This window comes from Meleagris gallopavo, chromosome 1, assembly GCF_905368555.1.
Source record: "Meleagris gallopavo chromosome 1, MGAL_WU_HG_1.1, whole genome shotgun sequence".
NCBI classification, from domain to species: Eukaryota; Metazoa; Chordata; class Aves; order Galliformes; family Phasianidae; genus Meleagris; species Meleagris gallopavo.
In genome coordinates this window covers 112,713,470-112,740,233 of record NC_139404.1, presented here as the reverse complement: position 1 = coordinate 112,740,233, position 26,764 = coordinate 112,713,470, and the positions used below count along the sequence as shown (strand labels likewise).

The 26,764-nt window shown below is 36.2% G+C and overlaps 1 protein-coding gene across 15 annotated transcripts in view; it reads right to left on the bottom strand.

The window, feature by feature from the left end:
- The window catches only part of DMD (dystrophin), a 1,154,126-nt gene that overhangs the window by 872,359 nt on the left and 255,003 nt on the right, over positions 1-26,764 (bottom strand). For all 15 annotated transcript variants that reach the window (XM_085210257.1, XM_085210277.1, XM_085210286.1 and 12 more), the window contains exon 2: positions 3,627-3,688. In XM_085210257.1, the coding sequence (XP_085066383.1) occupies positions 3,627-3,688 (62 nt within the window). The remainder of the gene's footprint in view (positions 1-3,626; positions 3,689-26,764) is intronic.

Sequence of the window (26,764 nt, the reverse complement as noted above, 5' to 3'; positions counted from 1 at the left end):
TAACCCACTTTCTAGTTATTAAAACAAGAGTAGAAATTAGAGAGAACCTGCTTTTTTGAGCTGTTAGAGACCTGCAACTGCATTTTTCCCAATTTTCATCTTAAAGCTCTCCACTCAACATGCAAACAGAAGTTTTAGAAGAGATGTGGTTTCACCCACAGTAGTTGTAATCTTTCTGACAGTTCTAGGTACCCTTTCCTGGACTTCAGTGAAAGTTCAGATCGGATATTAAGAAAAAAACTGTTCTCTGAAAGAGTGATCAGGTGCTGGAATGGTCTGTCCAGGGTGATGACTGAGTTCCTGGAGGTGTTCAAACATTCACATGTTGTACTGAAGGCCACGGTTTAGTGGAGAAATATTGGTGGTAGGACTAGATGATCTTGGAGATCTTTACCAGCCATGGTGATCCTATGATTTCTTGGTAGCACTTTGGAGAATTGTTAGGGTCTGCACATCACAGGCAGAAAACTGTCATGACATTATGGTTGAGATTTCGTTATGAGTTTATCATGCTACAGATTTGATTCCTTAGCTTAGGGTTCATTGCTGAACTCAGATCTTCTGAGTTTAAGGTATCTACATATACTCCAACTGCAGTGTCACTGCCAGAAAAAGAATTGCTGCAACCCTCTGAGTCTATGACTTGAACAGATTGATTTTTTTTTCCCCCTATAAATGGTCAGTATACATGTTGGTTCTTAGGGTATCCTAATTATTATATTAGAAAAATATTTTCAACAATTTACTGTTCCTCATATTAAAAGCATTATTTACATTACCAGTCATGTGACTGCAGCTTGTAAACATGAATATTTTCAAAGCTTACTGTAAGAATAAAAGTAGTAGCACTAACAGTCTGTAGACACTGAGTTTCCAGGAAAGGAATACAGTTTTTGGAGTACTATTCCTTTGTATTACAAACTCAATACAAATTAAAATCTAGAACATTCACAAAGTTTTTACTTTCACTCCAGAAGTAGGGTTGGTTTTTGTTGTTTTTATTTGTTTGGTGGTGGAGGGGGGGCTGTGGGGAGTGCGGTGAGCGTGAATTACATTAAAACAATTTAATTCAGCTCTAAATATTTTACAACTAATTAACAACCTGGTTTTCACTACTCATGTATAAGACAGATGGATGACCAACATAGTATGTTCCTGTGTCTGAATTCAGAGCCCTTAAGTCAATTTTCTTAAGACAGCACCTCTGTTACCACATGGAAGTGAATACAAAACTAATTCTACTTTTACAGAGCTAACAGTGACGAGAAATCATTAACTAGGAGTAGCCTACTAACTGAGATCAATTCCCCGGCTAAACACAGAGGCAGATTTGAATCACTGAAAACAGGTCATGAAAAAAAGGGGGTTATAAATTGTAGGATTTCTCATGAAGATCCAATTTGTTGCTTTGAAGACTGTTTCCCAGGACATATTGGTCACTACAAGAGTGAGAAATACAATGCCTGAACACTAAGTAGCTGTTGTCCATGACCCCTTATGTTGCAGCAGAACAGAATCAGGGACTTGTCTATTCTTGTCCTGAAAATCCTATCTAGAAATAAAGTCATGTGGTATGTGACTGCAGTGAGAAGCAAACCATATTTTCTGCATGTCTACCACACAGGCAACCAGTAGGTATTGAGCTTACCAGATACAGGTGACTAAACATTTCTTACTAACTGTTCTGGTGTTCCATACATTTTTTTTTTTAGGATGAGAGTGATCTGTCCAAGATTTAAAGATCAAGGTGTTGGTTTCCCCCCCACACCAGTCTGATTGTTGGAATAAAAAAACTGACTCCAAAACACAGGTGATATATGAGGCAGAGTAAAACTCAAACCATACTGTTTACGTTTTCCTTGCAGTCCAAATAAAGTATTCCTCCGAGATGTTGATTAACTCATGTTCAAATACAACTATAAATACTATTTACGGAAGCGGAGTGAAAGGTAGCTAAAATATAATTTATGTACACTCCAATGAACTAGAATTGGAGAAAATACATTTGGATCATTCAGACGACTGGATCTAACAACATCTGCTCATAGGTCATAATTTCACCATAATCTTCTTGTTCTCTCTGTACTTGCTCTATTTTTCCTCAGTAATTACAGGCTTTGATACTCCATAAAACAAGAGTTTCTGAGCCAGCAACACTTTAAGAAAATTGTATTTTCTTCAGGTAGGGAAGCAACTGTTTTTCTTAGTGTTCTGTGATCACTTCTGTGATCGTAAGGAAGCCTAACAGGCAATAAATTTCAAGTTAGGTTACATTAGATGACTGCTTCTAGGGCTATTTCTTTGTATGTAGAAGACTGAGATAGTACATTATTCAAGCTAAAGTCTCACTCTTGCCAAATAAAATAAAATAATTACATCTTGCACCCTCTGTCAAGCACTTCCATTATCCCAGTCTAATAATTTTTTTCCCTTCTTCAATAGCGTTATGTTGGTGACTCATTTTGTTTGTCATTTAATACATTTCTCAGAGCTTTTCTATACTTTATTATTGCCAGCCCAGTTACTCCCCCTTTTGTATGCATACATTTTACTTCTGTCCTAAATACAATACTTCACATTTGTCTCATAGTTCACTGATCGATGTGAGACCATTTTGTCAGTGCTGTATTTCATCCTTTCCTCCAAACTGCCGGACATCTCTACTATAAACTTGCTGAACACAAATGCGTGCTGTCTATATCACTTGAGTCCCTGTTAGAAAATGCTCCAAACCATGGAAAAATTATGTGGGACTCCTCGTTTCACTGCACTTCTGGGTATGTTATTCAAAATCACAGTGGTTATATTCACATTATCTTTATTCTCATTTTTAATGAGAAGAATCAGGTGAGACCTAATAAAAAGCTAGACTAAACACAAAATATACTACAGTTACTAATTCATTACTCCCTATTGCCAATTATTACCTACCAGATAAAATTACAGATTATGAGGTTGACTTATTTTATTATCGGAAAATACAATCCGGTAATTATCTGCCAGAAACTTCAAAAAATTTTAATCAATTTAATAGCTTCAGCTCAGTTTTTATTGGATATTAAAGGTAAAACTATTATATACTATACTGCCAAGGGAAGAGGGAGCTTCTTCAGTAAGTTAGTTTTCCTTCTCACCCCTCCCACCCCATCCCCCCAATCTTTAATGTTCCCTACAAGTTCACAAAAATATAACTACTTCCAAACAATATAATTGACTTTGATCGTTTGCTGACTTGATTACACCTCTTATCTTTGACCTTGCCCCTTTCCAACTCATCTGGCTTTGTTAAATTACTAGAGACAAGAAGAGACAGGCCCAGCAGAAGAAACTCCTCAGTACATTAGGAATATAACAACAGAGTCCAACAAGAAGTATCTGTGCAACTAGTTTGAGGTTTGAGAACAGGCGAAAAGTATCTATGCAGAAAGTTGTTTGAGGACACCTTCTTGCATTTCAATTCCTATAGAAATAATAGGGAATAAAACTTGAATTTTTTTTAATAAATTAGTCAGCTGTACTCAGCAATACCTGAAACATATCATTATCTTGAAAAAATAAGCCTCAGTGGAGGAATTTTAAAAATATACAAAGCATATTTTGATTTATAAATAATGATAAAAAATTACCTTAACAAACTGTGCATTTATCCATTTTGTGAATGTTTTCTTTTGAACATCTTCTCGTTCATCTGTCAGAGAAAAGTACAGCACATATTAGAATGATTCAACAAAACATGACAATATTATTAAAGCTTTAATCTTGGTTTGTAATAAAGCTACTAAAAATAATTCAAACTCATTCAGGGCACCTGTTTGGATGTATTCTGTCCCTTATATTTTTAAAAGCCTACAGGTACCTTATAGTCACTGGTTCTGAGGCCTATATCCCTGGCTCATCTATCCGATCGGAAGCGTATTTTTCCTCTGAGAGATAACGTGCTGCAGTTAAGACCTGAACTGCTGCTTTTAAACCAAAAGAGGAAAGATTTAGGTTAGATGTTAGAAGGAAATTCTTTCCCCAGAGGGTGGTGAGGCACTGGGACAGCTGCCCAGAGAAGCTGTGGCCCCATCCCTGGCCAGGTTGGATGGGCCCTGGTGCAAGCTGAGCTGGTGGAGGAAGGGGTTGGAGCTGGGTGGACCTTAAGGTCCCTTCAACTTAAGCCATTAGAACAGGTTACCTAGAATTGTAATAGAACACGCACAGTGATTGCAGCAACAGGAAACTGTTCTACTGCCCTTAATGAAGAATACTTAAAATAGCAAGTTTCTATTCATATTTTCAGGTTTCTTTGTGAAGTGAAGCCTCCTGGATCAGGTCTCCAGTGGCAGCCCCTGCCATCTCTTAATTTTTTTTTTTTTAAATAGGTTACTTTCCCATTATGATTTGTTAAATATTTTCTCTCAAGTGGAAGAAAAACAAAAACAAAAACAACCAAGCATACATTTGTTCAGCCATGTCAATATCTCAGACTTAGATTCTATTGGTATCTAAATCACAAGTACAGATACAGAATGGAACTGGACAGACAGAGATACAATTCAGATTTATTTTATGTAGAGAAATAAAGATGCTTTAACCACAGAACCTAATAAGCAATTGCTCAGAAACATTAGACAACATTTGTGGAAAAAACAAAAAGGTAGACCTCTTTGGGTGATGATGTCAAAACAAACTAGAAGTAAAGGGCATAATTTAAAAAAGGCAGCAGAATGCTTATACTAAAACAAAGCTCACTCAGAGCTATCTGTCTTCTGCTTTACAGTAAAATTCTGTACACTTCTTAAATAAAAAGGGATATCCAACTCCCATATGAGATGTTCAGCAATTAATAACATTAATGGATTCAGATGAATTTGAAAGACTGGTATGGATGAGCCACATGAGAAATGCACAGTATTAATAATGCACTTTGCTTTCCCTCCCCCCGCTCCTCCAAGGAGACAAGTCAAGACATACATCTTTTCTTAACAAGTCACCTCAATAGCAGACATTAAAAGTGTCTTTTTCAAGATTGTTTTCCTTTTGCAACAATTCAATATACTTGCGAGAAAAATAATACGACAGCTGGTATTTCATAATCAAAGTCTTCATACTGGATAGAGCAGATTCAAATTGCTATCAGAGGTTCAAGGAATAAAAAGATTTACAATGCTATGATACTACTAGAAACATTCATAAAAGCTGGGCATTATATATGTTCTGTAACTAATATATGAGTATTGGCTACAATGAACTTTCTAGAGTGCTATTGCTATCTATCTCTAATAATATTTCTTGCTTCACCAGGAAGCATCAAAACATGAAAGAGATCCAATGCTTTTGGTAATTAATGATGCTAAAGCTGTTAAAATTATATTTTTTCCTTGCAGGCGTCTCTTCTCTCTTTTCAAGTAAAATGTTTATAATACAGGTTTTGACTTCTTTCAACCATATGCTAGAACCCATTAGCAGAAGATGGGATAAAGAAGATGCATTTTACTGGTGAAATACACACATTGAATCTGATGTTGTATACAAACTTCTTCAACAACTTCATATAAACTATTATACATAAATAGCTATTTCTGTTTAATAATCTCTAATAAAAAAAAAAAAGAGACCATAAAAGGAGGTAGAAGAACACGTGGAATTAACAGATAAAAGGAGAGGCAGAAATGCCTACATGCCTTCTTGTGACCAACTTATTTATTTTCCACCCCAGGCTACTACGCACATATTCATTAATAGTGTGATGGGTTTTTTTGTGTGTTTTTTTCTGTTGTTGTTGTTTTTTACATCACTTTTCCAAAAGGATCTATGCCAGAGAATGAACTCCTAATCAGCAATTAATTCATGCTCATTGTGTTAATAAAAAAGGATCTCCTGAGGAAAAAGAGAGCTACACACAAAATTGGAACATTTGAAACTTTGAAAAGTTTCAGGCAATTCTCTGCTACCTTTGCAAACACAAATCTCTTCCATTACAGTTCTTATATAGAAGTAATTTCAGCACTTGTGCAAGCACCTCTAGATGCTTGCACTGACAAGTTTATATAACATACTAATCTGATAGTGACAGCCTTCTAATCTAAAACAGAGCCCATCCTAGTGTCCTGCATGTTTTCCCTACAATAAGCAAGATTTTGTTCCCTTGAAAAAAAAAATAATAAATAATTTTTTAAAAAAATCCAGAACCAGAAAAACCCACAATGTTCTCCTAACACAGATTTACAGACAGAGTACTAGTGGAAGCTAAATGACATTTGTCTGGATGCTGTATAGTGCCAAGAAGACTCAGCTGCTACTTCCATATCATATTGCTGTGCCTGTAACAGATCCTTCAGCACCCCACAGACTCCCCTGCAGGTGTTTTTAGTTTGAGGCAATAGGAATAATCAAGAGGCCAGGAAGGTAACTCTTTCAACTGCCCAACAAAGATATAGTATGTTTACTTCTTTTATTTCAAGGTGGAAGAATTACAGGCAAACCTAAGCTTGAAACATGGTGTGGATCCCACACAGTCTTACTGAAGTAACACTGCTATCATTTACCACAGCAAATGTATGTTTTCCTCAGAATGCTGGGCCTTGACTGGAAGGCAACAGACCCTCTTTTCTGTATCTTATCATCTAAGATAACAAACACACTGAGATCTATAGAAGGCTCCCTGTAATGTCAGAAAAAAAGATACTGACCTATGAGAATTATGTGTTTTTCTTGTGCTATAACATCTTTTACCTCTGCATAGAAATTGTTTTAACTAGAAGACATTCACAAAGGAATCTTACAGTTCTGATGTATTTCTGGTAGTACGAGCACCCAGCTTTGTAACTGCGACTATAAGCCTTTTGAATTAGCTAACTTCACATTTGACTTTAAAAGTATTATTTCAGGCTAGCGTTCACAGAAAATTATGACTAGGAATGAAAGCGCATTATTAATGGAGCTAATCATCTCACAAAGGCCATTTCTAAGATTTAATCAGGTGACAAGGCTAATACGAATAAGTGGTACACCAAAGAATGCTTAGCAACACACAATCAGGATTCAACAGAACAAAATGCTATTATTAATGGCCAGCAGATACCAGACAACTTCCTCAATTACTTAATAAACTATTTCATGTTTGCAACCCACTGTCCAAATGAAATTCCTTTTTATTTTCCACCAAAAAACAAGGATTATGTTGCCATTCTTGTTCTTTACAAAACAACCTCACCTCAAATACCGCCTAACATAATTAAGTAAAAAACGGCAACAGGAAAAAAATAATAATATACTACAAAGACTATCCAGAAAGCAAACAGCAGTATCAATACAAAACCCACAGTTTTTAATAATGTGGGCTGACAACCAGTGAGAGGATTTTATATGGACTAAATTGACAACACATACAGACAGTATGTGCATATGTGTGTGCATATGTGTGTGCGTGTACCATAAAAATGGAATGATGTAGTTACATGAGCCATTTTCCCCTGAAAAACCTGGAGAATAGGTTAAGAATCTTCCACTATTTGGCACATCCAACCATGTAGGAATGGAGAATCTTCAGACCCTCTTACTCTTGAAGCACTGAATAAATAGCACTTACAACAGAGTGACTGAGGCTGCAAGGCACCTCTGGGGGGTTGTCCTTATCAGGCAGGGCCACTTGGAGCAGGCTACCCAGGGCGACTTGAATCAGTTTTTCATTATCTCCAAGGATGGAGTCTCCACAGCTTCTCCTATTACGTACTACAACACCAAGGCCTTGCCTTTCCTATCATCTGTATTCTGTCTTTCACAGATGCAGATAGGGGGTAGTTCTGATGCAAGTGGCTTAGAAATCGCTCCTCAAAAGTGAGCACAATCCATTTGTAGAACCGATTTTTCAAAGTTAAAAGACTTTGAAGAAAAGTGAGCTGGGAAATGAGCTGTATCTTCAGATTAAAAATTTTAATTTGAAATAAGCAAATAATCTTTTTTTTAAATGTAATGATAAAGACAATGCATAAAATGAATGGTATATTCAAATAACTGCAGAGACAATTAAAGAAATCTAGGTTTTGTGACAAAAGACTTCATGCTCTCTTCAGCAAGTAGCTCCATCACAGTTTCGAAAACAAGAAGGGAAAGAGAAGACATCTTATTCTCTTAATCATTGTTGCTTTGAACTGTGTTAAACAACAATTAAGTAATTATGTTTGACTACCAGGAACAATCAAATAAGAAGTAAAAAGAAAAAGGGAAAAGGATTTTTCCCATATATGAGCTGGAAACTGTTAAATAATGGTATTAAGGCAGGTGACAATTCCTTCATTGATCAACTGCATGTTCATCTGAACACTACCCTTTAGAAAGTTAAACCACCAAAATTAATATTTTATTTTCCAGCAGTCAAACAATGCAGATTTAGAGAAGACCAGGATTTGCTTTTCAGTGAGTGGAAGAGAATACCAGCAATGACAGAAGCACTGAGAAGAAAAAAGGCCATAGCCAATCACATCATTGATACTCTGCCTCTATTGATTCACTATTCTTAGAGATTTCCAGCACATTGTTACAATATTCTACCAGTTACTACAACTGCTGAGAAATGCTCCTTTAACATTCTTGCTTATCTGAGGAGGAAAGAAGAAATCAATGCAATACAATGACTGAATGCTATTTGAGTGCCCTAGCTTTGATTTTTAGTCAGTGAGGTCATCCAAGACATTCACAAGCTGACAGGAAATACAATAGACTGCTTTCACAGACAGACAATAATTTTAAGTCTATTGCTTATGTAATGCAATATGTAACATGCAATTCATTGTCCACCTGTCATAAATATACTGATGGGAAGCCTGTTAACTTTATCCAAATACTGTTAAAGCTCCCTGTTCCTTATGCTACCCCTGAGATTTTACTGCAGAGCCTGAGTCAAATCACCATAATCACAACATCATAGACTTCTCAAAACACCAATGAATGTATTCAAAAGCTCAGCACAAATGGCAGACTTCAGCATTCAGAATACTAAAAAAAAAAAAAGTACAACTAAATTCTTCCAAAAGAGCATAACATTTTGAGGATGTTTGGTAAAGATTCAAGACAAATTTAAGAATAGGAGATGAGGTATAACATACCAAAAACATTTAAATCTGAATTCTGTTTCCTCCTTCTGCTTCCTGAGATACAGGAGTACGCAGGTGGAGACTGCATTTGCCGTGCAGAAGACAGAAGGGCGAACAACTCTACAAAAAAACCTGCTGCATTTCTATTGACGCCACAGGCTCAGACTGAATTCCAGACGGAGAAAGCTCCTTATGTTTCTCATTTTATTGTTAGCCTGAACTGTTCTCTCATCATAAATGCTTAAGTAAAAAAAAAAAATGCTTCTTGATTTTTCTCCTTTCTTTTCATTCATTAAGGCATTACAGCTGCTTCTAGAACATTCCTGTTCTTCTCACCTAACTTTACCTTATTAATTATTGAGGGAAAAAAAAAACACAGAATGCTTTTGAGGACTGGTAAAGAACGAAGAATGTAGAAAAAAAGCATGAATGAGAAAGAAAAAAGAATATTTCAGTGAGTAACACTGTAGTAGGGAAGAGAAGGAAAGAAAACAATGACAGAAGAGGAGAAAGTAGTGGACCGAGATGGAAGACAAATAGGAAGATGAAGGCACAGGCACACATCTTCCTGGGTTTAGGTGAAGAAAGGGAAAACAAATTATGTGAAAGAAGAAACAAAAGGTAGGATGGAAAAAGGTGACAAGTCCTTTCCAGACTGAGAAAGGCATAAGGCATTGATACTGCTGTGATACTGCTTGCATACAACACTGGACATACAGCTGAAGGTTCATTCGAAGGGAGACTTTAGATTTGCACAAAAGCATCAGCAAAGCAGTGTAGTGCGATCTCCCTTCCCAGGTCATTAACCACACATAGTACAAGAGGAAAAAGATTTGACTTGGACTCAAAAATATCAGGATGATGCAAACAACCTGCATATGAACACTAAAACAATAATGAGTAGCTGTGAAATGTACACAAAAATCTAGGTTTAAACAAATTCATGTAATTTGCTGCATGTTTGTTAAAAAGAATTAAAACTGCTTCACTCTATTTCATAATCCTCTCTCAAATAAATTGCAGCAGGTGCAACTCTCAGGACAAAAGCTAAAGCACAGTTCCAATGGAGTTCAAAACTAACAAGCGAAAAAACACCCTCCCCAAAAAAAACCTATAGAATTCCAGTTCACATTTGCAGAACATTTCAAGTAACCATAACATAGGCATTCATCTCTGATTCATACAGTGGTAACGGTATTCCCAGCAGCAGGCCTTGTTCTCCTCTTGTCTACCACATACAAACTCAATTTGGGAACTGACTGTATCTCACTATATCTGTACAGTGCATTTGGCCCAGAGGGAAGAAGCAGAGTCAAAATAACAAGGAGAAACCTTCGCAAGTGCCTCCATAGGGCGGTTGTACTCTTCCTGCTGGCTGACTGCTATATGGAGTACTTTATAATGTAGCTGCACAGGTTGCAAAATAATGTAAATGTGTTGAAAATAAACCCCCCCACACCTCTATCCCTAAAAACCTTTCAAATACTTTTCTCATTTTGCGTAGGAGAAAAATACTTTTTGGAAGAAGGCTCTGATTTCAGATCTTGTCATCAGCAGAGCAGGGGCATGAGAAGGGAAAGACAGCTCATTTCTTCTCCCACTGAATCGTAGCAGCATGCTGCCTGTCAGGCCACCAGCCTCAAATGCTGGCAACCCAGCTTTGTCTTAGGCTCTTGTAATAAGGACATTAACCAGTTTTGAAGCACACTTCAAAAATACTGTAGTCTCCTAGTTATGAATATTTTTGCAAACACAAGCTTTGCTGGTTCCCCTTATTGGCTTCCATTTATTCTTTTCTAACTTGTGATATTTTGGATCTAGGAAATTTTTCTGAAAGGAAAAAAAAAAAAAGCACTCCTCAGATGCAACCTAAGAATCTCTCAATATATCTGAATTCTCCATAGAAGATCCATCTCAAAATTGAAGAACAAAACTATCCCTCTTGTTAGTCCTTGGAAGCAGTGAAATTTCTCCTGGTAAGTTCTTTGCAATACCAGGCAAAGAGTCATAAGGAATATCAATAATCATGCATAGGAAGACTCATCCAATTCATGATAGGGTCTTTGGCTATAGAACACTCCTTCTCAGGAAGTAGCCTTCATCCAGGAGGTGTTCTCCTTTTGGAGGCTATCCCCGATATGAGCCCAAGGTCACATGAGAAAAACAGGTGAACTGCTTGCATCTGTGCTTCCTGGGCCAGCCACCCCTTCACCAGGTGTTCAATCATCAGATCAGACCATGACATGTCAGTTCCCTTACACACCTCTCTATCTGAGAAGCTAGACAGTGCTCACTAGGAAAGGGGTTAATCTTACAAAAAATTATGTGCAAACATGTAATTATTCATTTGAATATTCAGCTTTGTATGAGCAGTATCCCCTTTTTCAATGTCACATATATATTGCCAAACCAAAACCAGGCCTATTGTTATATAGAAGCACGTGCTATTTGAACATCATACCATCACTACAATATTTTCTGAACACTGTAGATGATATTTCATACCCTAAAATGAGGATATATATTTGTATTCACTCAGAACTCATGATGGTTAGAAGTGAAACGAAACCGAATGCTATGAATGAACCAACTTAATCCAATGTAGTTTGATGGAACTTCCAGAATATTGTCGGATGTGACTATATTACAAACTTGTTGCTAGTCAGGTACCAATTAAGTTATGTAGCCAGTACACCTGAGTGCCTTGAAAAAATACTACTAAGAAGAGTGATCTAAAAGCATGCATAAGTTCATTCACTGCTATAAATTGTATAAAAATAATTAAAAATTCACTGAAGAAAATTTGGAGGTTACCAACTTAACCAAAAATTGAAAGAAAAGTGAAAGAAAGTAAAAGCTCCTAATAAATTCTAACATCACCTTGGGGAAGAAGGTGATACTATTTCTATTTTAGTGGATTGTTTTGAATAAAAATCTTAATTTCTGTTTCTTCTTACAGATTAGGCACAAGTTGGACTTGATAATCCTTATAGGTCTCTTCCAACTCAGGATATTCTGTGAGAAGTTAAATGCTTCTGAAAATCTTCACTTGCAGACAGGCTTCCCACGCCTCTCACATTCTTGAATCCTTGGTGGGAGTTGGGAGAGCAAAATTCCCTGCTGTAAGAGCAAATTGTTTGGTGGATAAAGAATTGGCTGGATGGTGGCAGCCAGAGGGTTGCTGTCAGTGGCTCCATGGCTAGGTGGAGAACAGTCATGGATGGCACGCCCAGGGGTCCATCTTGGGATCAATGCTCTTCAACATGTTTATCAATAAACCTAGACAGTTACGCTATTCTCCACATAGATCTACTACTACTGTTACACCTAAAACGTATTTTGATACAGCAGACAAGCTGCAATTTTCACCACAGGCCTCTCATCCCTGAGGCAGCGGAGGATGCATGAGGCCTGCGGGCATCATACAGGAAGAAAGCATCCACTGCTGCTCAGCACAGCTCTTGCCATTGGTCTGACCTGGATAAAAGGGAGAATTCAACGGACTTTTGAAAACAACAGCTTTTATGTGTGCGAAGGAGTGAGTAGGCACAACAGACAGATTAAATAAGTCTTGAATGTGTTAGTTCTGGCTTCAACTGTTCTTATTTTAAACTCTTTTTTTCCCCCCCTTTCTGTTAGCAAAAGAAATCAGCATCAGGCATTTCTTTTCCTCAGAGCACACGCCTATTCTCACAGGTCACTCCTGTGGAGCAAAGCCTGCCAAGTCAGGATGGTTTGATAGGCCCAGTCAAGCTACATGGCAAAGAGCAGATGCTATGGGAGCCCTCACATACGGATGGGACCATGAAATTCTTACCAGTTAATGCCGAATGAATTTGTTTTGTGTACATTGCACATTTAGTGACAACACAAAATAAATATAACTACTTCTCAGCATCAATGATGTGAGAATTGCTGTAACTAATTCAGAGTGAAAACAGGTTCCCCCTCAACACTGCTACTATCACCAGGCCTGCTTCAAGCTAACCCCGAACTATAAATATTTGTCAGAGATGTGTGAAAAGTTACGTCTGAGAAAACAGCAGCATTGGCAGATTGTGTATTTCAACAATGTCACAAAAAATAGCACCAACTAAGAAACACATTATTCAAAACCTGCTCTAGCCTCAAAAACAGCTCTAGCCTTCCTGCTTTTTAACCAGGCAAATTGTTACAGCAAACACGAGCCTGATTTTTTCCTCCCCTCCCCCAGTTTTTGTTTGCAGGAAGCTTGAGAGGGCAGATCACCAATCAGCTGATCAGCAGACAACCCCAGAGCGAACTCAGAGGCACTGTGTAGGCGTATTATTATAGCAGAAGTAGTTGTAGTCAAGGTTATGTAACTAGCTAAAATTACCCACAGTTTTCATATTCACATAACTGATGAAAAATATGCCTTTTTTTGTTTTGTTCAGAAAACAGTGTATAAACGAACACTCTTAAAATGATTTTACTCTACGTTCCTACTTATTTTCAAATGCAGACAATGAAGGACAAGGCACCAAGGGTAGTAAGATTTTTTTCATCATCAATTCAAAGCAGCATACCTCAAAATGGGAAAGTCCCCAAACTTTCTGAATGGCAGACTGCCAATTCATAACAAATGAAGATGAAGGAAGCATCAGGATTTAAAGGAGTTTATCAGAGTCTAAAATATAGCAGTCGAATCTACTGTTTAACTGATGTAAAAACTATATTCTGCTGTGCTGCTTTCAGTAAATGCCATCTAGTGATAGAGTTGCAAAGCTTAGAAGCTCTTGGATTTTCACGTATTTTCTCACACAGTTTGATTTACTTTTAAAAAAAATAAAATCAGGCATGCTTTATATGGTCACAGTCCATCAAAATTCATGTCATATAAATGCAGAACAGAGACAAAAGAAGACAAGTTAGTAACACTTGCAGATCAACATTTGTTTCAGTGAGTATTAAAATATTCATTACAAATAGCTCCATTAAGTACACAGTGGTGGCTAACGTTTATCTGTAATATTTCAAGTTCCTTTTTTTGTTTCCCTGTCAAAAGCAATTAGAGAACAGGCTATGTAGTCTGCTTGAGTCACTGCTGTCTACTTTCTTTCATCTGGGCCAATTAGTTTCTGAGTCAATTTGTGCAGGCTGCCTCTAAGACAAGTATCAGAGAAGTATGCTATAAATGAGACTGAAGCGTTAATAGCGATTGTTTACAATACACACACCTTTTTCTTAAAGTGAAGAAAAACTGATAACATTTACTCCTCTCAGTTGGCTTTCACCTTACTATAAAAAATTTGCAAAACTTTGAAAGAAAATTTGCTTCTTAGGACAGCTGTACAAATTAAAGGTTAGTGGTCCCTGCTTTCCACTCCCATTTTAACGTAATTTGAAGTAGCCAAAGTAAGCCTCTTAGCCTCCTCCCATCATCCTCAAAAATATCCTTCTCAAAGGAGGAAAATAAAGGATGTTCCAAGAGTAAGATAAAGCATTTCAGAAAGCCCTACTGATATCAATCAACTGGAGAATAAAGCAAACAAAACAACCCCAACATAAACAACAAAAAACACTCCAGCCTAATAGAACAAAATTTAGTTCCTCTAGAACTCTTCTAATTTCACAACTACATTATGCTACTTCTTATGGCTCAATTGTACAAATGACTGTAAAGAAACTCAGATTCTCAGAAGTACATAATTGAGTATAATAAATTGGTATAATAAATAGGCTTGTCTCATACTGCCCCACATTCGGGAAAACCGCTATTATTTCACAGAGGTGAAGGATAATACAGATTTTATATAAGTCTACATATCAGCACTTAATAGAAATCTCAGATTAACCGTGCTTCCCAAACACTCCCTACTACATCAAACATCCTTGAAACTCACTGAATTTCTAGAAAGCTCACATGCAACTCTTAACAAACAGCCATAATAACAACTGCAGACTGTAAGAAGTTCTTCCTCCTTTTTCCCTGTGATGTTTCTCATTTTTTCTTTATCAGGTTTAGTTAGAAGTGATTGCTCAGCCCCTAAATTAAAGTCACCCCCTCCTAAACTCATTCAAACTGTAATAATTATGTGTATTTAATTTTTCCCTCCTCTTCTTGTTACTAATATATTGAAAAAAGATAACTCAATATAGAAATCAGTTTTACTCTTCATTAGGAACGTGGCGGCCATCATTACAGAGAAAAAGCACTTTTCATTATTTTTAAGATACAAAGTTTTTTAGTTAAAATTCAGCCAAACGTCCAGATCAACAGTTGTTCAAACCTTTCTTCCAGAAATTTCAGTGAGAAAAAAGTTACCACTGCATGGAACAGGCATTATCATCAGTAGAAATTACATCACTATAAACAGATGAGCTCTTCAGATAATGCATTGTCTTTATCAAAGTTATGTAGTGCATAAAATTGGTTTCTAGTCCAATACATGTGTGTCAAGATTCACAGTTAGAAGTAGGCAATCTGCAACATGCAATAAATACAGGAAGTAACTGAAGGTACAAAGGAATCCTGTCCTAAACATGTCTACCTGACGTCAATGTGATAATAGGCATCAGTTAAACTTGAATACTTAATCTGACTAAAGATGAGAGCTTAAGTAGTCATTGTGAGAAGAAGTAACTCATTTCCAATAGGAATAGATATTTTTTAATTTGTGCAGATCTCATGCTCTCTCAAGTGAAACTAAGACTGTCAGGCAGCATCAGACATGAACATTTTAGATGTTACCTTTGCCACCTGAATGTACTGCATGCATTGAACAGGACTTTTCACTTCATACACTGTTCGGAACAAGTCCCAGAGAATGATTTCATATCTATAACGTTAAGTGAAGATTAAGAAATACAGTATTGATGCTCTGACAGTTACCTATTACAAATATTGATTTTGATTTCAATTCAGTGTCATCTCATAAGCTTTACAGAGAGGAGTTGCATCGCCTCAAAATAAATTCAGTGCAGAAAAAGAAGAAAAACATCTATTTGTCATTCTTTTTACAGCTGTTCTTTTTCAGTCTAGACAACTCAAGACAGGCATAACATTTTGAAACATCATGAGTTATGCTCAAGAAGCATATTGTCACCCTGTTCCAATGTTTTTGCAATAGTAAGGAACAGTAATTTTGTTGTCAAATACTTTCTAGAGACACCTCAAGCAGACCACAGGTATTGTGGTCACATCAACCCTAACAGAGAAACAGAAATGAATACTTATTGGAATTCAAGTTTTGGTTTCTACTTTAGAGGACTCTTCGAATGGCCAACTGAAAACATTCAGAACTGAACACAAGAGAAAACACAAAATCCTGCAAAGAAATGAAGGGAAAGGAAAAACAAACAAACAAAAAAAACCATCCTCAAGACAGACAACCTCTAGAAACCCAAACCAGACCTAATTTTTTGAAAGTAAACTTGGACATACATAGGTCACTTTGAAAGTAATGCCTTCTATGTATTTCCATGGAAACCACAACAGACACTTTGATAGAGCGAATTTTCAGCTACAAAACAGTATTTTTCAACATAGTCACTACCATGAGGTCTGCATTTTTACCAGCGATGAACAAGAGCACACATGCTGCACTTGTAAAAATCTGCACCAGTGGAGATGACTCACTGTCAGCATCACCACTGCTGAAATACACCACACACTGCATCACTGGACTCACATCTACTAGTTGGTCTCCATAAACATTCAACTGTCAATATATATCAGTGGGCGTCATTTTTCTACATGGAATTCAGTAATATACCTTTGCTTTATCCACATTACCATGTCAGACTACCACTGTGTCAGACAGCCCCTCTACTGTCATCTGTTGCAAACAACAGAACAGAATGCTGGCAAGAAGGTTCAGTGTCCCCTGCCATACCACCAATATTCACTTCCAATGTTGTGGGCCAACATAACAAAATAGGAGTCATTACTTTTGAATCAGCCCTCATATATTAGAATTTAGTGAGCAAATGTATTGAAGTCTAACAGTTTCCTTCTACTGGGGACATCTTCCAAGATAACTTGCAAATTTCTTCAATTTATGACATGTAAGATGACATAATTAACAAAAAAGTGGAGAAAGTATGTGTTTTGCTATGGAATTTTCATCCCTCTGGAAAGATCCAGAGTGAACATTTAATTACACCACAACAAAACAAGATAAGGATGAGAATGCTACACAACACAGACACAGTAAATAATTCAGTTTTCTACGAAGTCTTTGACAGGGCTCCTGTTTTACGAGCAATCAGAATTATGCACAAGCAAGAGATCTAATTCTAACTGCATCTGTATTCCACTAGTAACTTTTTAAAATGATCAGTCTAATGCAGCAGCTTCTCAGTAGGAATATGCCAGAAGTCATATTTTAAATAGAACTCCAAATATGTGTTAGGCAAATGTGAAAATATATGGATAGCTCATTGAGAGAGGAAATGAGGATTCATTTCCAGAAACTATTGATAAAACCTCATCCAAAAGGCCAAGACCATTACATATTAGCTACTACATTAGGTAAAGCTATAACTCGCTGACTATCAAAGACGTACAATCTTCAGAATAATTAGAAAGTAAACTTGGTACAAAAAGTGAATTCCAGACAACTTACATGCTTCAGTTATAATTATTATATTATTTTCCAATTCTCTAGCAGTTCGATTCCATAGTCTCAAACAACTCTACCAATCTGAATGAAGTTAACCCATGCAAAAATGGAGTTAAAAACACAGCAAGTTCAGACAACACTATTCGCCAAAGCAGTTCACTGTGTCCATCATCAGAGAATCTGCTTCTCTTTGTCCTACCCATACAGTATCCAATCCCTATTTCTTTTTAAAATGCCTTTGTAATACGATAATAATAATAAACATCCCTTGCATGCTCTTTATTTTAGGTTTTCACACCAAAATTTGAATCTGGTTGTACTTTTCCCACGTGGTTCACTCTTGCACTGAAGTACTTCTGAACAAACAAAATCCTCAGGTAAAAGTGTAGAATGATTAACAATCACTTGAAAAAATAATGGTTGAAAGGCGTTCATGTGGATCTAAACACAATTATTCCATGTAAACCCTTAGCATCAGAACTGACTAACAACTGATTTCCAGAAGCTGAAAGGTATTATAGTATAAAGGATTCTTGTTTCATATCATTGCTAGACCTCCAGCTCAAGTCAGTGTAGATCAGGAATTGACTTCCACATTTTGCTCTTCTTTGTGTTCTACAATCCTTTTACTCAACTCACAAAAGTAGTGTTCTTCAACCAAAAAACAACACCAGAAAAAGCAGTACATATCTGAGAATTTTAAGAAGTGAGGAACTGGCTGGCTATTCAGATAATAATTGCAATGCCTAACCATTAATTTAGCAATCACACAAATAATGTCTATGTTATTTTAGTATTTCTACAACTCTAATTGGCAGGCATTCTTCATCAAGATCATCAGCTTGATGACAATGACACATGGAGGTTAAATTCCCTGGATATCTAATTAGTCATCAAAAGCAATGCTTCTGTGACATTCAGGCTCCACCAACAACACAGCAGAATTCAGGGAGTTGTAACCAAATATTAGTTTTGGAAATTAAAAATACTGCTATTTTCATAATGGAACGACTAGAATATCAGGCTGCAGTAAGTTAAAGCAATGAGTGACGTGGCCAGGATTTCTAATAAAAAACAGCTTACAGAGGCCAAATTGACATGACTGTCACGTTTCTATGGATGCAAATAGTACTAACTTCTACATCTCTATTTTATTAAGAAAGGAACTGAAGTGTACTTCAAGTCTGAACATTTTCCTCAATTTATAATTCAGTCTAAGATGGAAAAAGAACTTAGGAAATAAATAACTTTCCATACTAAGTTAATAAGTCTACATTCTAACATGTCTACTGTTCTTAAAAAAAAAATGCTTTTTCTTTTGTTTTCCTCTTCAAAATAACCACAAATGTAATACTTAGACATAAGAACAAAGAACAGATAACTTCTAAATTGTGTTTGCTTTCATAATTGGGCATACAAATATTCTGTAATACAAAAAAAAAAATAGATATTTGCCTCCTGTTAGGTGTTATACATCATAAAGGACAGACCAGAACACAGATTGAACATCTGTACTGAACCATGTGAGCCTGCCTACTAACTTATTACATGGAAAGAATTTAATTATCATTTCCCTCTTCCCCATAAAGATTGACATGGTCATGAGAAAATAACAGTGCTAAGTGCAAATATATTGAAAAAAAACCTATTCATTTTAGCAAGGGGAAGATCAGTTTACAGAAGCAATATAAATGCAAAATTTAAAATGAATGATGTTGCTCAAAGTATTGTCAAGAAACAATTAGGGAATTATGCTCTTAGTTAAAAGTGTTATTACACTAAATGGAACTAAACAAGGTTTCAGTATTGTCTCTCCGTAAGTGATTTAACATGGTGAGATTAAGTTATGAAATAGCTGAAACAAAGAGTTTTTAAATCTTTCTAGGCAATTAGATGAGTAGCTAAGATTTTCAGATTCACTGTAAATAGGGAACAATTAGCCAGAAAAAGATACAAGCAATTAGTTATTCATGTTTTTATTAGCTGAACACTCCTTGCATACTTTAAGCACTTTTCACTGTCATCGTTTTTTCTATGTAAAACTCACGCAAAATATGAGCTTGACTTAAATGATGCTTACAAAACAGACAACAATCAAGCCACATTACAATTTGTCATCAGAACTTAAGTATTTTAAAAGTTGAAAATGTATATAGTTCTACTACCAGAAATAGCTAAATTCATCTTCCTTTTAGCTGCTCATTTGTGTAAATTTCTGAGACACTGCTGAGACATTCCTCACAACACCCTCATCAGAACTTTGGGCTCAGTTAGAATATGTTCTGCATTTTGGTTTCAAGAAGCAAATTGTTGCACGTCACATGTGTTTCATGGGCAATTTATTTATTTATTTATTTTAAGAAAAGAAAATTACTTTTTCTATTTCACAGATATTTGACAAATAAGTCTCTCTCCTAGCTGGAAAGTGGGGAAAAAGCAAGGACATCAATTGAAACAGTGGACATAACTGGATTACGAAGTGTCATTAGTGAGGATTATAGTCTTGGTAAATTTCACAGACTGAAATTACTGCAGCAATTATAATACCAATGCTAAGAAAAAAATAAAAAACAACAACAGAAATTATGGAATTGTAGCCAACTATCAGTATGTTAAGTCTTACTAGTTTTCTCAAACGTTCGATTTTTAATAGAAATTTACATCTTTGACAATGTTGCTATTCTTGCTATTTTTTAACTAACAGATAGCTAGCAGACTTGCTACCCAGGGAGGATAGCACAGAAAAATACAGAAAAGTTGGCTTTGATTTTTAACTGCAAGCTTTGTAAGAAATTGAACAATGTTAGAAGATTATTTTGTAAAGCAACATCTAGCCCTAAACTATTACTGCCAAAACCTTCCAGGCATTAAAATTTTTGTGCACTAGCTTGTACTTCACAGTAAATACAAAGATGAAAAATTGAAGGTGTGTTAATTTAATTCTACAAAATTGGAATTCAACTAGACAAACCGAGTGTTAATTAACAGAACCTTTTTATGCACATTCAGAACGCCATGAAAACAAAGAAAACAACGAAGTGATTCGGAAGCAAATTACAAACAATAAAAAAATCATCATGAGGTAATTTTCAGATGCATACATATTCAAATTTTGCAGTATTTGTATCAAGTGGAATGTATTGTAAGCAGATTTCTAAAAAATAATTTCTAACAGACAGATGTATTTAATTATATAGTTTTAAAGTAATAAAGTTTTTACTCTTGACCATCAAATATACAGGGAGGTAGGTGATTGTCCCCCTCTATTCAGGTCTTGTGAGGCTCCATCTGGAGTACTGTGTCCAGGCCTGGGGCCCCCAGTACAGGAAAGACCTGGAGCAGGTCCAGAAGAGGTCCACTAAGACGATCAGAGGGCTGAGCACCTCCCCTGTGAGGAAAGGTTGAAGGAACTGAGCTTGTTTAGATTGGAGAAAAAAAAAGGCTCTGGGGAGACCTCATTGTGGCCTTCCAGTACTTGGAGGGAGCATACAGACAGGAGGGGGAATGGCTGTTTACGAGGGTGGATAGTGATAGGACAAAGGGGAATGGATTTAAACTGAAACAGGTGGTTTAGGTTAGATACTAGGAGGAAGTCTTTCACTTAGAGGGTGGTGACACACTGGAACAGGTTGCCCAAGGAGGTTGTGGATGCCCCATCCCAGGAGCATTCAAGGCCAGGCTGGATGTGGCTCTGGGCTGCCTGGTCTGATGGTTGGCGACCCTGCACATAGCAGGGGGGTTGAAACTAGGTGATCACTGTGGTACTTTTCAACCCAGGCAATTTTATGATTCTATATCATAGCACTCTTTGACCGATAAGGTGTGATAGAAATAAAATAAGCACACTTAAGCTCTTCATATGTGTTAGTACTCAAGCACGTACAACTCCGCATTACTGATTCACTAACATAGCTTTCCATATACCTCTGAAAGATGGCAAATACATCCAATGATGCTTGATGACTTTTACTAAACTCTTGAAGCAAGAAGCATTTTTCCTCATTTCTAAGTATTTATGAAGAGAGTTTTCAATTCTAATGATACTAAAATGAGCATTAAAAGTGATTCACACTCCTTAATCCATGATTTAATCTAGGAACATAAACTTCAATCTGTATATGTAAGCACCTGTTTTTCACTTTTATACTGTACATTTGATTGCTGCTGCCTTTTTTTAATGTTATTACTAGCTGTCATCTTCACATTACAAACTGCAATTAGCCTTGATGTTTAAAATGCATGAACCACATTTGAGAGCTGCTATATGAAGCACAGGTCACAAATTACGTCTCTCTTTTGTATACCTTTTCTGTCATTAACTATTTTTTGGCAAGCAACTATTCTCAACCTGCAAGATAAATTACTGAATCTACATTTTTGTGCAAGTACATATAAAAGGTATAATAGGAGAGCCATATGAATTAGTGAGCTATCAACATATATTTCAAGTAGCGAACTCCACCAGTAAGGATTTTTGGGTGACTTCGGAAATGCAATCTCAGCATTTCTTTGAGTTCTTTGAATACATCTGGCCATTAATCTTGTAACTTGCCATAATTTATGAATCTTTTATGCATGCACTTTATTAATAAATTTTATGTACGCATCCTCCACTACCTTTAACACTTCAAAACAGCTTTAACAACTTCTGCTGTATTTTGCACCTACAGTGAGAGGCACTGGAAGCATTGCTGGCTTTACCACTTTGGAACTAGCAAATCTGAAACAACATGGACAGGGGTACAAATAGTCTCAACATCAAAAGATGCTTAAGGTGCACATTGAACAACAGCTAATTTACAAGCACACATCCACTTTCACTATACAAGGTGGTCTTCAATCTGATATCTCTGCTGCTGTTTTCTACACCATACAGTTGGATGATGCCCAACTGCTCCGAAACTGCACCACTTCTGCCACTCACCTTTAAAAACTGAAGAAAATCTGAACAGGTCTATGCCAAACCAACAGAATAAGCCTCAAATAAATGCCCACAAGAAAACTTTTTTACTTTTTTAACTAAGCAAAACTTAAAGCAATTCAACTATTTCAAACCCAACAAACACCATGACAACCCTATTGTGTCTTCAACCCCTTTCAATTAGTTGATCAGTCTTTAAATCAGAGGCCGAAATTATGTGGACTGAGGACTTGAGTATTTTTCTATTTTGTTTTTGTGTTGTTGTTTTTCTTTCTTTCCCTATCCATCTTCTTTTTGGTGCAGTGGAACATTCTACACAATCCAGTTAAAATTCAAGCTGGGCTACCTAACCCAAAGCCTCTGGAGAAGGACCTAGATTGACTCTGCTGCTCCTACTCCCAGGTTAAACAGCTTTGCACACATCAATGCTGCTGCTGAAATATCTACCGAAGTAACTAGCAGCATGGCTGTGTGTCCCAGAGCTCCCTGCTGTAGCCATGATAGCCACTTATTCATTCTCATCTGAAAAAGTAAGAAATTATCCTACAGTGATGGGAGAGATGTATAGAAACGATACTGGCATTTTTGTTTTTCCACTATAAAAAAAAAAGTTGCTCTTTTTTTTTTTTTAGCTTATAGGTTAGGCAAGGCCATTTCTTCTATTCTTGATTTCCATTATCAGTTAATAATATAGCTAAAAAAAAATGACTGTGAACTACACAAGTTAGTTAATTAAAAGCATGGAAACATCCCTACTGAGAAGTTGAATCTATCTATAGAATTTCCATTAAGGAAAGGACTTGCTGTGAATACAGTTTTTTCTTTTACAGGAAGTTAAAAACAGGAAGAAAAAAAAATAATCAGCTGATCCATATGTTGCCTCATGTGAATAAAGAGTACTACTATTGCTTTCAGTTAAGAGAAAAAAAACCTGCCCAGCCTAATATATTACATTTTTAATTAAAAGCGAAGAGAAATAAATACTCTAAGCTCCTTACCCAGCTTAAGAAAAAAATAAAAAGAAAAATTAGTGACATTTCTTCACTTTCATTTTACATATAATTTTTTGTACTACTCTACTCACTAACTATAGAGAATCAATGTATTTTGTTACAATATACTTTACATACTAGTAATTATCAAAACCAGTAGAAAACAAACTTATACAAGAATCGCTGCTTAGTGTGGAAAGCCTACCTATTTGAAATGTGCTGGCTTACTGATAACAAAGAAAGGAACTTTTTTCATTTATGTCAGAACAGATCCAATTCAGGGCTAGGCCAGCTTGTCACATCTGACTCACCATCAACTCAACCTTCTCTAAGGTGTGCATACTAGATTTCAATTCAGGCTAAGTTAGCTGACCTTATTACAGAACACATTAAGACCACTGGCTAGACACCACCCTACTCAGAGTAGAATTTTCCTACAGTTCAGCCAAGCAGAAAGCACAAGGAGTTAGGGAGGTGAAAGCAGCCACTCGGCTGTTGCTTTGCTCTTGCAGGCTTTGTCCTTGAGGCAACCAGATGGGAAGGCACAGTTCCCTAACCAGTAAGTTTGCCTTTTGTTCATAGCAGTAGGTTTCACCTACAATCACTAATGACAAATAAAAGCTAGAGGCTTCTTGCAATTGGGCATCACTCAATCAACCAACTAGAAAATTGCCTGAGATTTGCAAGAAGGTTAGTATTACTCTCAGTTCCCACCAGACAGCATGCCAACAGAAAGATAAATGCTAATTGCTAAGGTATCAGCCGTACTGAACCAAATAACATAAACACTCCAATTCAAAATTTCAATGTGATGAAATATTTGCTCCACCAACATTTAGGTACTCAAACTTTACCATTACAAACGTTCCTGGCTGAATAATCAAAAAAAAAAGTGTGAGCAGAAAATTTTCTATTTTTAGCTAACAGTATAAAACTCCAGCTGAATTCTACAGTTTGAAACGTTAACTCTGAAAATACAATTGGAAATACACTGGCTAATTGAAAATTGATTTGGAGAGAAGGAATTAGAAATGGTGATTTCTAAATATCAGTTGAGAACTACAAATATTTATAAATCCTCAATGTCTTAATTATTCACTGAAATCTGAGTAATTGTTGACGATTAGTATGTTGAAGAAATCTGTATTCTCTTCATATAAAAAAAAAGACCTCCAAAAGTGAAATACAGCATTTTACGAAGACGTATACAATTTAATCAGTGCCAAAAATAGTGACCTTTTAACGAATCACTTGCTAAATAGCTATTTTTCCTAAACAAGGCATTCCCATTAATTCAGCCTTTATCAACCATGTTTTTTAAGTGGATACAGAATTTATTGTGGCCTTATTTTGTCTAACTTTGTCTGCAGTACATCTAAAACTCTCTTAATGAAACTAAACAAATAACTTCATTTCATGCCCATATGGAACAACATCAGACTTTGGCTCTCTGTTAAAGCCTGTCATACTATATCTTCAAAAATTAAGAACTATTACAAAGATTAACTCGCTGCACTAATTTGCAACAATAAATATGTAGATATGATGCACTACTATCACTTAGGTACTGTCATCAATAAACATAAAACATCTTCATTAAAAAATGATTGAGAATTATGAAGCCATTCAACCATCTGTGGTGTTAGGACTGCAGCTTTCAGCTGCAGACTAGCTAATACAAATCCCTGATCCACAATTAAATAGATTTATTTATATTTTTTAACTAAAGTGTGTTATTTCATTAAAGAAGTTTTTATATGTATAACAATTACTATTGCAACTATTCTATAAAATCACATATCACAAGAAGAAACCAGACATTCTTCATAAGTTTAACTACAAGACAAATCTTGGAAAAAAAAATGCTTAGAATAAAATCTTGGTTTTGACATCTTTGGAAACTCCTTTATTAAAAAGACTTATTATCATCCTCAGCATCCATTACATCTCCTAGAGTAATTTCCTTCAGTTTTGAGGGATTCAAATTAGTTAAATTTCTGTGCCTATTCAGTCTTTTGTCCATACTGCAATTATTTATTAGAATAATAAGGATAAGCTGTCTACATATAATTAAAGTCTGTAAGCATCTGCTGCATTTAATAGAATTCAGGAGTTTAAACAAATTTTCAAATAGAATTTTACAATTACATTTGAACGAATCCTCTGAAGTATAAAAACACTGTGTGCGCGCGCAATAGCATTTCTCCAGTCATACCTATGCCTTCAAAAAAACAGTCTTCTTGGATCTACAAAATATGAACACTTTGTTCCAACTTAACAGCTATACTTCAGAAAAGGTGTAGGTATTCATTAGAGAATACATATAGAAATATTTATCTACAAAGTAATGAGAACTAGCATACGTTTTTGTTTGTTTTTGTTTTTAGCATGCAGTTTTTGGAGCTTGTGCCTGCTCTCAAGCACCAGGTCCCTAAAGAGACCCAGAGAGAAACAGCAAAATAGGCCCACATTTACTGTGACCTCAACTTGATGCTACCACTCCTGTTCAAATAAACTTAAGATCCTCTGACATGGTGATTGCAGAATCAAAGATTGGAAGAGACTTCCAAGATGACCTAATCCAACTATCCTCCTACCAACAACATTTCCCACTAACTGACATTCCTGAGAATTATATCTACCCTTCCCTTAAACACCTCCAGGGATGGTGACTCAGCCTGTGATACAGTTTTCTATCTACTTGAAATCAACAGCATTCCTGCACAGGAGAACTGGAGGAAGTCATAAAGAAAACTGGACCTCAACTAGGTTTAACATGCTTCTAGCTCTGCTTATCAGAACACATTACACACTTGCCTCAATTCAAGCCCCAAAGTATCTACCCTGGATCCACTGTTTACCCAAAGGAAAAGTGCATTTTTAAGAAACTCCTTTCTACTAAAAAGTGTTTGTCTTGGGGAAAACAACATTCTATGTTTCTGCAAGAATATTTTGCTATGTTCACGCTGGATCATTCTTAAAGTCTTTTCCAATGAGTAACATGTGGGACTAATCAAGGTTATGAATGTGGATTTATGGGAAAATCTAATTGCACCTAAATCCATAACTCATAGTCCCACAGGCTATCCTTGCACATCTTTTGCTGTATTCACGTAGAAAAGCACAAGCTGAGCTCCTGAATCCAAAGGAACAACTGAACAGATAGATTTCACAAATGCCCTGAGCTGC